General features: G+C 49.5%; 1 protein-coding gene and 1 long non-coding RNA gene across 2 annotated transcripts in view; one reads left to right on the top strand and one right to left on the bottom strand.

Moving 5' to 3' along the window:
- Positions 1 to 1,690, top strand: part of LOC129623014 (uncharacterized) — a 93,769-nt gene extending 92,079 nt beyond the window's left edge. Inside the window, exon 3 of the long non-coding RNA XR_008700250.1 lies at positions 1,535 to 1,690. This is a non-coding gene — a long non-coding RNA (uncharacterized LOC129623014). The remainder of the gene's footprint in view (positions 1 to 1,534) is intronic.
- The window catches only part of EPAS1 (endothelial PAS domain protein 1), a 91,962-nt gene that overhangs the window by 4,416 nt on the left and 73,797 nt on the right, over positions 1 to 13,749 (bottom strand). The window contains exons 7-13 of the mRNA XM_055539996.1: positions 12,748 to 12,854; positions 5,836 to 5,983; positions 4,968 to 5,182; positions 3,696 to 3,886; positions 3,058 to 3,168; positions 1,263 to 1,753; positions 157 to 283 (exon numbers count right to left, since the gene is read on the bottom strand). Coding sequence (XP_055395971.1) covers positions 157 to 283; positions 1,263 to 1,753; positions 3,058 to 3,168; positions 3,696 to 3,886; positions 4,968 to 5,182; positions 5,836 to 5,983; positions 12,748 to 12,854 — 1,390 coding nt within the window. The remainder of the gene's footprint in view (positions 1 to 156; positions 284 to 1,262; positions 1,754 to 3,057; positions 3,169 to 3,695; positions 3,887 to 4,967; positions 5,183 to 5,835; positions 5,984 to 12,747; positions 12,855 to 13,749) is intronic.

Raw genomic sequence — 13,749 nt, 5'->3', positions numbered from 1 at the left:
GAACCCAGTCCCAAACTGCGCTGGGGTGAGGCGGGCCCTGCTTGCTCTGAGAGACCCTCCCTGTCAGCCCGGGTCTCTACATTCAGCCCTGGCTCCCACCCAGCCTTCCCCAGGGCTGTGGAGAACCTGCGGCAATGCCCCCAGGAGATGGCTCACCCCACTCATGTCTTGGAAGGCTTGCTCCTCGTACTCCAGCTGTCGCTTCAGCTTCAGCTTGTTGGAGAGGGCAATCATGGCTGGGCTCATCACGTCTGGACCCTGAGGCCCGAAGCCCTTGGCAGACCTGCCAAGCCGGAGAGAGAGGGCGTGAGCGAGTCTGGGGCGCCACGTGCCCAGGGTCCTCCCCGGAGGAGGACCCGACCGTGGTGGCTCTGGAGCCCCGGGGCAGAGTCCTGAGGAGGGGCGAGGGCCTGGGCTGGAGCTCTCCTGTCCCCAGTGCGCTCTGCCTGCTGGACACTGACGGCTCGCCGTCTGCACCTCCCTCCACACCTGCCCGTCTGCCGGGCTGGCCCCTGGCGGCCTTTGGTCCCGGCCTGGTTTGCGGCTGCCCAACTTGGTAACAGCTGTCTTTGCGAGGGCCGCTTCTGCCCCATCTCCCCTGCTCTGCTTGGACTGCTCCCCACCAGGGACAAGGGAGGATGGCCCTGTAAAAGGCAAGGGCCTCAGGGAAGCCTAACCAATGGGCCCTGGGAACTTGAAGTCTATTCCAACCATGGGACAGCCAGGGGAGCTCCCAGGGGTTGGAAGGGCCTTGTGGGGTGGTGGATACTGGCAGATGCTGGGAGGAGGCAGGACGGGGAGGGAAATGCTGGACTCTGGCAGCCAAAGTCAGGGGGAAGGCAGGGGCATCTTTTCACTTTTCTCAACTAGGCTTCCACGCTCGAACTGAGGAAATGTCCCTCCGTGTTGTGTGCGTGGGTGGTCTGTGGCTCAGATAATGAACTCTGAATAAAAAAAGCACTCTAGGCGGTAGTTCAGGAAGCCACTTCTTTCCCTGTCTGCAGGCCTCTCTTGGTCTCCAGCTCTGATAAAACGTGTCCCACTCGAGGCCTCACGTATCTTAGGGCGAGTCCCCTAAAGCCCAAGCTCTCAGAGTTGAGAGAAGGGCTAAGCAGCATATCGGACCTCTGTCAGATGGAAACTGGGGATGGGGCCAGGGGCCTTTTGGAGCCCCATACCTGCCCCTAGTGGGCACCTGTCTGTACCTCCTCCCCCGTACAGCACAGCCTTAGCTGAAGCAGCCCAGTGTCTCCGTCACTGACCTCTTCTTGAACATGGCGAGATGGGGTGTGGCGGTGGGGGGCCCCAGGGGCGCTGTCCCCATGGCCTCTGCGTGCTGGTCTTCACCGGGCCACTTCATGGGCCCCAGCTGTAATGGTGGGTCAGGGGGCCACTGGGTGTTGGATATGCCTCCCATGGAGGAGAGAGGGGTGTAGGTCTGGCCACAGCACTGCAGCAGGGACACCTTGCTCCCACCATCAAAGAAGGCGAAGGACACACGCCGCTGCTCAGGCTCCGTCTTCTTGCTTTCCAGCTGCTGCTGATACTTGTCCAGGAGGAAGGTGCTGTGAGAGGCCATCGGAGCCAGTGGCTGGAAGATGTTTGACATGGTGCTGAAGCAGTGCTGGGGGGCCGACTGGGGGGTCTCCGGCAGGAGGCTCTCCTCAGGGCAGATGGGGCTAAGCTGGAAGTCCTCTCCGTCCATGGGGATGTAAGGTGCCAGGGTCTCCAAATCCAGCTCGTTAAAGTCAGTCTAGAAGACACAGAGCAGGGGCAGAGCAGCTCAGCAGGGGGCGCTGCCTCATCTCAGCCCCTCGTTCCCCAACTCCCGCCCGAGGCATTCCTCCTGCACGGCCTGGCAGCGGCCAAGGTCTTGGGGGCCCAAGAGAGGAAAACACAGATGTGTCTTCAAAGTGTGGAAGGTCTTCTGACAAGGGCTACCAGCCTTCCTGTGCGTCTCCTTCCACTCAGTCATTCTTCCACACACCCCACTGGTGTCAGCCCCACCTCTTCATTCCTGCCTACTCTGATGAGCACGATGGCTCCTGGGGGCCAAGGGCAGCTTTGTCCTCATCTCCAGCCCGTGCCCAGGGTGTATCTGTGGACAGCTCGTAGGGTAACCGAGGCCCAGTGCTCTCTGTGGGACCTTCATTCAGATCAACAAGGACTCAGAGATGGCCCCCAGGTTCCCTGTATGGGCACCATAGGGAATTCTCACAAGCAGATGCAGCAAAATGAACGTTTCACCCCTCACTCGGGGAGGTAGCTTATTAATGGTTACAATGACATGAAACGGTTAGAGAGAAGCAGCAGCCAGTTACCCACTTTCTCTTTTCAAGGAATAAATCTTAGAGTTCAGAGAAGAAAGTGCAGGGTTGAAGTAGGGAAAGATTGCAAAATAAAGACACAAACTGAGGAGGCAAGGCAGAAATCTGGATGAATAACCCAGAGTAAGACAAATAGGGATTAATACGTTTCTTTTGGGTTTTGTGACACACTTACCATCCACCCACACCCGAGCCTGTTTACTCAGGTTTTACAAGACTGTTTGGCCTTATGTAATACGTTTCTGAAAAGTTACGTGTAAATAAAAATTTGTCAGATGTCATTTTAAAATGCATTTAACATAAGTTATTTCAAAGAATCCTAAAATGAAAATGTTTGTAAAGGGAATTGTTCCCTGTGCTTAGAAAAGTCTTATACATCTGGACATCCGGGTATGCTTTTTAAATGCAGTGCTCATTGAAGAAACGGTCAGTTGTAGTTTTGGCATTCTGAGCACTAATAAATATCCAAGTTAGTAGGACATAAATATATGGAGAGTTAAAAAAAGCTGGATTTGACACGGGTAAAGCAGAGGGCAGAAGTGGGAGAAGCAGGTGACCACAGGCTCCATTTCCCTGCACTCTCACTGAGTTAAGGGACTATGGCATTGGCCAAGCTTTCCCACTAGTCTTTGCAACAAAGGGCCGAGGCTGCAGAGAATGGACGTAAGCCTTCACCAGCAGCAGCTGGTGGGCCTGGTGCACCATCCCAATCTTCTCCATGGCTACATACCTGGGTGCCACACTGGTCCTTCGCCTCTGTGTCCATGGCAAAGAGCTTCTCGATTGCTTCAATCTTCAGATTGTCATCTAGAGATGTGTAATAGTCTCCAGGGCTACTGGGCTAGGGGCCAGGAAGGAAGGTGACCAAGTCAAGGCTATGGCACTGCTTTCCCCAGAAGTCCAAGGTGGAAGGAGAAATACATCTCTGAACCCACAGAGTCAACTCCATTCCATGGAACAGGATTTGTAGAGAGGCCACTCCGTATGAGCCAGGTGAACCTCTCTGAGCTCAGTCTCCTCACCATAAAATGAGGCTGTCTTGAAGAACAAGCCAGACAGAGGCATGGCTGGCCAGGCCCTTTGCGCCCAGCAGGATGGTTACTGTCCTGCATGGAGACTGAGCTCAGGGCTCACAGTTATGAGTGACTTAGCCCCTGTCTTCAAGGACCTTATTCTGTAGATGGGGGTGGAGTGCCAACAGCAAGCATCTAATATGTGGCAGGCAAGTCTCATGGCCACCCTTGGGGTCTGCAGGAAACCTGAGGAAGAGGAGCACAGCACTGGGGCCTGGCCTATCCACTCAGCCATCCGGCAGCAGCCAGAGGAGCTCACCCTCTCCATGACCTCAACCCAAGGCGGGGGGCTCACCGTGGAGCAGCTGCTGCTGCTGCTGGCACTGGGGGTGCTGTTCCCCAGGGCGGCCGCCTGGGGCACGGTGAAGGCGGGCAGGCTCCCGGCCTCGCTGTGGGTGCCGTGGCTCTTCACCTCTCCGGTCCACTGCTGGCCTGGGGGCAGGATGCCCTTGCCATAGGCTGAGGACTCCTCAAAGTTCGGGGTCCCTGTGGAGACAGGGCCTGGTTTGGTTAGCACCCACAACCACCGGGCTCACTGCCAGGACAGAGGAAGCCCGAAGGATGCACAAGAGTTCCTAAAAGGGTCTGCAGTGCGCCTGGGGCTAGGACCTGGTCCACTGAGGCTCAGTTGGGTTAAAGAGGCCTTCAACCAGGGCTCTGCTTCAATGTACAGACTCTGTTTAATGGGAACATCCTCTTGGAGCCGCTAACTTTCAGAGATTAAATGTATCAGTTGCCTCTCTTCCCTGAAGGGTAATCTAGAATGCAGAGAAGAAGGTTATGAGAACTGGGCAAGTTACCTTGTTTTTGCCACAAAACTGGGACGCTGCATGACTCCTTGGATCAGGTTTGCCCTCTGTGACTCTCTGCAGTCACGATTCCCCTGTGGCTTCTCAAGAACACGTCTAGCAAGGCCAAGCCAGTTCAGAGCAAGTACAGGGAGGTGTAGCTATTCCTTGAGTGGCCACAGTAAGGCTGGGGGTGATGGTGGTCAGTTGCCACATGGGGAGGAAGGGGCTTTGGTCAGTTGCCACATGGGGAGGAAGGGGCTTCGCAGGTACACAGCAAGGGTCAAGAGCTGGAAACCCTGCTGGGGCCACCAGGACTCGCATCCCCAGGGGACAGGTAAACATTTAAAGACGTGCATGTAAGGACTTACTGCTGGGCCCAAATCTGTTTCTCCATCCATGCTTCTGGGATGATTTTTCCCAACATTATTTCAACATAGCAGTCTTTTGCCTAAACACACAATCTGTCTTTCAAGGTGGAGATCTGCCCACTCTGCAAAAATATGCCCACAGCTGCAGAGCAGATTCCCAAAACCTCTCCTCTCAGACTCCTACTGCCCATGATGCAGAACTGACCAGACCCCACCCGGATCAGTGCCTTGAGAGGTCAGATATACGGCAATCCTGAGCCATGGTGAGTGTATGTGCACAGCACAGGGTCTGGCCACACTAATGGATGATTAGCAAGACTCACAGAAGGCACACGGCAGCTCTGCTTAAGGGAAATCCCCCCACCCCAAGAGAGTTTGATGGCCTCAGCCTAGCTAAGATGCACCCACCGAAATCCAGAGAAATGATGGTATCTCCTGCGGTAGGTGCCAGCTGGGCCAGCTCCTCGGGCTCCTCCTTCAGCTTGGTGAATAGGAAGTTGCTCTTCTCAGACACAGCCACCTTGCCACTGTTATCAAAGATGCTGTTCATGGTCAGCAGGTGCGGCTTAAACGGTGACTCTGTCTGGTCCATGGAGAACACCACGTCGTTCTTCTCAATTTCACTGTTGGAGATGAGAGGGAGCTTCAGACCCTCCACATTTTCCATCAAAACCCTTTGGCTCTCCCAGACACACTGAAGCCCTGACAGCTGAGCCTCTCAGATAAAACCATGGGTATGGACAGTGTGTTAGCATTTTGTAAAGAACTGCACAGTGGTAGTTTGGAGTCCTGGAGCCTAGCGATGCCAAGAGTGCCTCACAGTATGTATCTGTCTTGGATGCTGTTTTTATATTGTACATGGACTGTGTGGTGTGCACAGACCTGAAGGCTTCTGCTTTTGTTTCACCCCAGCACTGCCTTTCTCCAGCAGTCTTCCCAAGTTCTACATAGCTAGGGTGTTACCTCTTCTCCCCAAAAGTATGAGCAGTTCTCTTCCCTTGATCCTCATTCAGAAAACAGGTTAGGCTTCATCTATGTTCTAGTTGTCTCCCTCACATAGGGTGGAGGCATGACAGATGACAGACGAGAGGCAAGGGGCAGGAAAAGCGCCGTCAAAGGGAAATCCCAATGTCCCATCGTCCCCAGGATGCCCACCGCCAAGGACTCTGAGATGTGGTGCCTGGGTTCTGAGGAGCCCGGTGTCCCTGGGTTGCACTGTCAGCCTCAGGAACACCCTACCCCCCAGCCTCGTGGCCCCCAGCCCTCACACGCTCACCTCAGGACGTAGTTCACACACATGATGCACTGGGGCTGCAGGTTGCGAGGGTTGTAGATCACCGTCCCCTGTGTCTCCAGCCACACGTAGCCCCCATGCTTGGCAAGCATCCGGTACTGGCCGCTCACCACCTGACCCTTGGTGCACACTAGGGGAGGAGAAACGGGGCCTGAGGTCAGGGAGGCAAGGGCAGTGTATGGGAAAAGATGTGGCAGGATGAGCTGGAAGGGCGCTGAGAACATCTTGCCCAACACTTCATGTTAAACATGGGGAAGGTGGTCCAGAGAGGTTAGCTGATGCCCTAGGCTGGCTGTGAGGGAGTGGCCATCGCCAACCCTTGACAGGTCAGCTCACACCGGCTCAGCTGTGAGCAGAAACCAAGACCACCACCTGCCCTTCTTTCCCCTCAAGGTCAACAAGAGGAAGCCGCTCCATGGGGCACCAGCCAAATCTATGCATGCACCCAGGGCGCAAGAGCGCCTTCTCTGCCCCACACTGCAGGTGGGGGGAACCTGCAGGCAGCGTGGAGAATGCCTGTTCTCGGCAGCCCCTGGTAGCAGACCCACCATCAACACTCTGCTTGTGAATAAAGGCAGTTTAAAAAAAAAAAAACAGATACCCTGATTGTTTCAAGTCATTGGTCAGACCCGCCACCTTTAGGGCCACAGAAGGTTTGGGACCCAGAGCAAAGGCATAAACAAGCCTCCCAGGCTCCCAGTGGGGGCTGAGGCAGTACTGGGCCCCCAGCCACCTCCACACACAGCCTCTTCAAAGCCTGTGAGTCCTCTGCACTTGGCCTCCCAGCTGCCCAGCTAGGCTACCTGCATATGACTTCTTTCCTCTCCCAGAATGTTCTAAATGTTCATTTAACATTTGCTTTTCTCTATAAAAACACTGGAGAATGAACCCTGCATCCCAAGATGGTTCTCTTCCTCAGTCTAGAATGCTCTGACTGTTCCCATTAAAAAGGAATCAACAAGTCCCTTCAAATGAAAGTTTACTAATGTTAGGATTTCTGATAGTTTTCTGAATTGCCCACTTACTTTCATTCCTGGGGAATTCATTCGTTTGAATCCCAGCTCAGAAACCCCCAAATCATATAGAACTAAGAAGAGGCATGCCAGCAGGATTAGGAAATCTGGGTTTTGGTTTCTCATCTGCAAAATGGGGTACTGATAATGATTAACAGTAATGAAAAGGCAGAGGAACCTGAGATCAAATTGCCAACATCCACTGGATCATGGAAAAAGCAAGAGAGTTCCAGAAAAACATCTGTTTCTGCTTTATTGACTATGCCAAAGCCTTTGACTATGTGGATCACAATAAACTGGAAAATTCTGAAAGAGATGGGCATACCAGACCACCTGACCTGCCTCTTGAGAAACCTGTATGCAGGTCAGGAAGCAAGAGTCAGAACTGGACATGGAACAACAGACTGGTTCCAAATAGGAAAAGGAGTACGTCAAGGCTGTATCTTGTCACCCTGCTTATTTAACTTATATGCAGAGTACATCATGAGAAACGCTGGGCTGGAAGAAGCACAAGGTGGAATCAAGATTGCCAGGAGAAATATCAATAACCTCAGATATGCAGATGACACCACCCTTATGGCAGAAAGTGAAGAGGAACTAAAGAGTCTCTTGATGAAAGTGAAAGAGGAGAGTGAAAAAGTTGGCTTAAAGCTCAACATTCAGAAAATGAAGATCATGGCATCCGGTCCCACCACTTCATAGCAGATAGATGGGGAAACAGTGGAAATAGTGGCTGACTTTATTTTTCTGGGCTTCAAAATCACTGCAGATGGTGACTGCAGCCATGAAATTAAAAGACGCTTACTCCTTGGAAGAGAAGTTATGACCAACCTAGATAGCATATTCAAAAGCAGAGACATTACTTTGGCAACAAAGGTCCGTTTAGTCAAGGCTATGTTTTTTCGAGTGGTCATGTATGGATGTGAGAGTTGGACTATAAAGAAAGCTGAGCACCAAAGAATTGATGCTTTTGAACTGTGGTGTTGGAGAAGACTCTTGAGAGTCCCTTGGACTGCAAGGAGATCCAACCAGTCCATCCTAAAGGAGAACAGTCATGGGTGTTCATTGGAAGGACTGATGTTGAGGCTGAAACTCCAAATCTTTGGCCACCTGATGCGAAGAGCTGACTCATTGGAAAAGACCCTGATGCTGGGAAAGATTGAGGGCAGGAGGAGAAGGGGATGACAGAGGATGAGATGGTTGGATGGCATCACCGACTCGATGGACATGGGTTTGGGTGGACTCCAGGAGTTGGTGATAGACAGGGAAGCCTGGCATGCTACATGTTAGTAACTGTGGGGCAGAGGGGCTTAGAAATACTGAGTGATTTGCTGAAAGGCCCCCTCAGTGGAACTAGTACAGGACTGTAGTCCAAACTGAAGACCCCTAATCTGAGTTTTTTTTGGTTTGGTTTGTACTTTAAAAAAAAAATCAACTTTGTGTGCTAAGTTGCTTCAGTTGTGTTTGATTCTTTGCGACTCTATGGACCGTAGCCTGCTAGACTCCTCTGTCCATGGGGTTCTCTAGACAAGAATACTGGAGTGGGTTGCCATGCCCTCCTCCAGGGGATCTTCATGACCCAGGGATCGAACCTGAGTCTCTTATGTCTTCTGCATTCGCAGGCAGGTTTTTTTACCACTTGTGCCATTACCACCAATAGAAAATGCACCCATTTTAAGCATACATGTTTTGATGAATGTACAGACCCTTGTAACAGTCACTACAATCAAAGAACTTTCCTTTATCCAACCTCCCGAATTTCTTATAGCTCTTAACAGTCAATCCCCATTGCTCCACCCCAGTCCCAGGCAGCCACTGATCTGGTTTCTGTTAACGATATATTGAAATCATCTTCTCTCCATTTGCATGGAAGTGGAATCATACAAGAGCACGTGCTCTTTTGCATCTGCCTTCTTTTTACGTAGCGTGTTTCCCAGAACCCTCATGTTGTTGTAGATATTTCTGGCTTGCCCCCTTTAATTGCTGAGTAATGTTCCACTGCACAGAGATACCATTATTTATCCATTCACCTTTCAGTGGATGTTTGTTTTCAGTTTTTGGTTATGATGAATAAAGGTGCTATAAACATTTATGTACAAATCTTTGTATGGACATACAGCGTAGGGGTGCAGTGGGTGGGTCATATGGTACGAACACCTTTCCTTTATTAGATACCGCCAAGTTACTTTCCAAAGTGGTTATATCGGCCTTGTCTAATCTTTTAAATAAAATCCTGTGCTGTAGGGAAGACAGATATCTTTTTTTTTTTTTTTTTTAACGTGAGGAAACTAAGGCCAGAGGGACTGTGACCTGCTTTACATCACGCAGGACAATAGTGTGGGCTATGAGACGGCCTTGTGGCCCGCAGTATGGTGCCCTCCTCCTACATTCCCCTGGGTGGCACTTCACTGGGAAGACTGAATTGGTGGTTGCTGCTGTCCTAAATCATCAGGGACCCCTTGGCCAAAGAAATAACTCTGTCTCCCCTCATCTCCCTTTATCTGCCCCACTGAGGCTCCCCTACTCTAGCGACATGATTCTTGCACAATTTCAAGTGCCTGGAGTGAACTTATTTATTAACTTATTAACTTGTTCTTAATGCAGACAAGATTCAGGGCTCTTATTCTTTTTGATTAAACAGTGCACTGAGCAAAGGTTTTTAACTGCATTTCTAGCGACTGCAGGCGAGGGCCTGCTCTGTCAGTAGCATATAATTACACCAGCTTTCTAATCATCTGCTCATTAATGCCAGCCTGGGTGAGGGGCCTGCTACTTGGTAGATAGGCTTTTTATGGCCTTAATCTTGTTTTCCTAAGAGCACATACTGTCCTCACACAACAAAGAAAAACCAGCCCCCCTCTCCCAAACCCTTACCCTCCAAGGGTAACAAATGTATAAACTACTAATCCATTTGCAAATGATGGCTTTCAATTATCTAAATCTGGTTTGAGGCCTGAACTTCCCCAGCAATTTCAATGGTAAACCTTCACAGGCTAAGATACACATACATGCCTAAATTCGGGATGCTGGTGTGTAACCCTGGACCAGCCTCAAGCCTGGGCCCCCAACTATTCCATAGTATGAGCATGGGTCTGTGGTGCAACTTTATCTGCATAAACTCAATGAGAGAGAGAGAAAGCGAGAGAAAGAGAGAGACAGAGTCAGACAAACAGAGAAACCGATTGAGATAGATGGAAAGATTGAAAGAAAGGAAAAGAACTGTCTGGCACATGGAACTCTACTCAGTTATGTGGCAGCCTGGATGGGAGGAGAGTTCGGGGGAGAATGGATACATGCATGTGTATGGCTGAGTCTCTTTGCTGTCCACCTGAAACTATCACAACATTATTAATCGGCTATACTCCAATATGAAATAAAAAGTATTAAAAAAAAGAGGTGGAAAGAGAGACAGAAATAGTTGCTTCTGTTTAGCTGGCATTAACCCCATTTCCAGGCAACCCATGCAGATTTCCTTTTGTGGGTTCAGCCTGACTGGGTAGAGGCCTCCAAACTCAGAGCTGCTTTGCTTGGCTCCATCAGGGAAAGAAGGGACCCTGTGATTTATATTTGGTCTGTGAATTATCTTTAAGCGTGCCTATTGCTTAAAAACACAGAGTCAATAAAAAGTACCATATTGCCCTTGGATTCAGCAGAAAACTAAATTAGTATGACAATATTTTACCCCAGATCTTTTTTTAAGGATCAAAGATTTTCTATGAGAAGGAAAAAAACCCTTTCATAGGCCTACTGAGAAGTCATCATTTTTGTTCTTTTTGACAGTAGCTTCCTCCCCTTTCCTGCCCCAGAAGATGCAGTCCAATGCTGTCCTGCAAGAATTCTCAGAAACATTTGCTAGTGTCCCTACTTTGATGATGCACCCTTGGCTGAGAAGGAAGGTTAGGCTTTTCCCCAGTTTTACATCTAAAGGAGGGAAACCCCAGAAAGCCAGGCACTGGGGAATCAGTGGGAATCCCAGTCCCAGTATCAGGACGACTTAGGGAGCTGAAACTGCTATGGATCAGAAAAGCATGGGGAATCCCAGAGAGGAGGCTGGTGCCACATCCCACAGCTTCAAAGCTGGGGCAGGTTAGGGCTGCGTCACATCCATGACACATCCACCTCCCACCCCCATCCCTGTGTCCCTGAATGTGGAATCTGGATTTTGGATTTTTTTTTTTTTTTTTGCCAGAGACCACAGTGAGAAACATCTTTGAGATATCATTAGGGGCCCTGCTGCACTGTCAGATTGAACCCTAAAGCCATGACGATAAAGCACAGAAACCAATTAGAGAAGATCTTACTGCTTGAGAGAAGAGTAACTGTGCTTCTGTACAGTTTATGGGCTGCTGATCTGTTAGCTGTGCTGAACCTCAGCTGTCCTAACCTTGGGATAGATGGATGGATTTAGGAACAATGGGGAAATAGCTGCATTTCCATTTTCTTCATTGCTACTTCAAGCCACTCTAATCCCTGGAGTCCAAGACCAGCAGGACCATTGGGAATCTTCTCAGACTAACCCATTTTAAGTCCTTCTGTAATCCTCTCAGCACCTCCATCTGCACTGGGGGCACTTTTTTGAAGCCTTCTTTCCAAAATATAGTTTTTGCCCTTGAGTTTATCCTTCACTTAGTGCCTATACAGTACCAAACACTACGTTAGATACCGAGGCTGAAGGTACCGGCCAGCTGGCTCCCAGGGAACACACAGCCCTCCTCCTCCCTCAGATATGAGATCCTTTAGGGTAGGGATCAATCCTATAAATTTCTATTTCCCCAGGTAGGCCAAGTGAGGAGGGTATGGCAACCCATTCCAGTATTCTTGTCTGGAGAATCCCCATGGACAGAGGAGCCTGGCAGGCTACAGTCCATAGCGTCACAAAGAGTTGGACATGACTGAGCGACTAAGCAGAGCACAGCACAGGCCAAGTACAGGGTTATAAACCCATAGTTCTTGCATGTTGATGGGCTGTATGGATTCAAGAAAATTGTCTTGGATCATTTGCAAATGAGAAGACTTAATTGGGATTAAAGTCAACTGAAATGCAGTAGAACGGCTCTGTCTAATATGGTAGCCATAAGCCAAGTGTGGCTACTTAAAGTTAATTAAAACTATAATTTAAAAATTCAGTTCTTCAGTTGCATTACACATATTTCAAATACAGCAAAGGTCACCCATGACTCTGCAGAGGAAGAACATTTCCACTCCAAAAAGTTCTTTTGGACAACCCTGCTCTAGAATCCTTTCATAATTCAGGGTTTTTTTGTAAGCTGCAAGGCACAATTTCCACATGCCATTATTGGGTTGCCTGGACATTCTCATCCAACTGAGTTCTCTTGATTCAGCAAGCAAGCTCTTAAAACTATGGCCTATCTCAACTAATCTAGTAAGCTGGTACTGTACAAGCTCTACCTCTGTTTAGCCCAATGTTCCCCCATCCTTCAAGGTTCAACTAAAGTGCCCTGTCCTCTCTTTTCCTGAACTGTCCCAGCCCTCTTCTTCTCTGAATGGCGTACTTGCATCTAAAGCATATTACCCAAGTTGATCATGCTCTATGGGGCTGTTCCATAAGTTTTTGCAATCTGTTAACTGCAGAAATGTGCCCAGTGGAGGTGGTAAGGGGGGAATGAGATTCAGCCCACCCTCCATTCTCTAGGCTATACGCCTTGGTGTGTTGGTGTGTCCCCTTATCCTGTTTGCATCAACATGCCATATGGGCCGGTGGCAATTCTGGTTTTCTAACTTTCCTGAGGACATGAGTCTTGTCTGCCGCACAAGACGGTGGGCCCTGTGACGAAAGTGATTGGATTTTCTTCCTTCTCACCAGTCACATTTCACTCAAGGCCAGATTCCACAGATGTATGGGGGCACTCCTGGAACTTACAGTTCTGGTGGCTTTTGGTCATGTTCTCTGAGTCCAGTGCGTGGTAGAACTCATAGGCTGAGCGGCCAAGCAGCTCTTCAGGGTGGTAACCAACCAGTTCTGTGATTCTAAATTGAAAAAAAAAAAAAAGGCAAGGTGGGGAGATCATATGAATATCAACAGGGTGCAAGGACCTATATCCAGAATGTAAGTCAAATGCACACATTCAATGAAACACATTCCAAACTTCCTGGTCATACCATTCATCCAAACAAACAAAAGTATGGTGATCAACTTGCAACTATGGGTCTACTGAACCTCACTCTTCCTGCCTTTCCTGAATTGTATTTGGAGAGGAAGGAAAAGCACCTATCTAAGGGTTCCCTAACTCTCACCCCCAGACAAGCACACATACATATTCTCCAGTGACCACTGGAAGGGGCTCTCATCAGCCCCCTAATTCCTAGCTTTTGTAGACAAGTGAGCAGAGATGCAGAGACGGCAGACAATTTACTTGATGTCTACACAAGTGTCTGGGGACAGAGCAAGAATAAAAATGGGAACCTCCTGATTATTCAAGCTTATTCTAGTAGAAGTCATGATAAATGCAAAGTGAAAATTATGTGATCCTGAGTTAGAAAAGCCCAGAGGTGGCCTTTCCATGTGTGTTAACCATGGGGCAAGAGGAACCCGGGCAGCAGAGGCTGGTCTGTGCTCAAGTCTTCACCCCTCAGGTCCTGCGTGGTGACCTGATACCTCTTAGACATCAGGTGTGCCATTATGGGTTCTCCAATTTGTCCCTCCCTACCTCAAGGAAAGGAGGGAGGGCATAAGGTGCCAAGAGGAACAAATACGAAATCATAGCTCTAGAAACGTGCCCCTTCATTAACACTCTGATAAATAGGCAGCTCTGAAATGACAGGGCTTGGCTGGGCGCTGTACAGTGTCTGCTTTTGATGTGAAGAGGGCAGAGAAAAGGCAGACGTGGAGAATCATGAAGAATCAGGTACCTTTCTAAGAACC

Source organism: Bubalus kerabau, chromosome 11 (assembly GCF_029407905.1).
Source record: "Bubalus kerabau isolate K-KA32 ecotype Philippines breed swamp buffalo chromosome 11, PCC_UOA_SB_1v2, whole genome shotgun sequence".
Taxonomy (NCBI): domain Eukaryota; kingdom Metazoa; phylum Chordata; class Mammalia; order Artiodactyla; family Bovidae; genus Bubalus; species Bubalus kerabau.
Note: the sequence above shows the minus strand (reverse complement) of the source record. Positions and strands in the feature narration are given on the sequence as shown.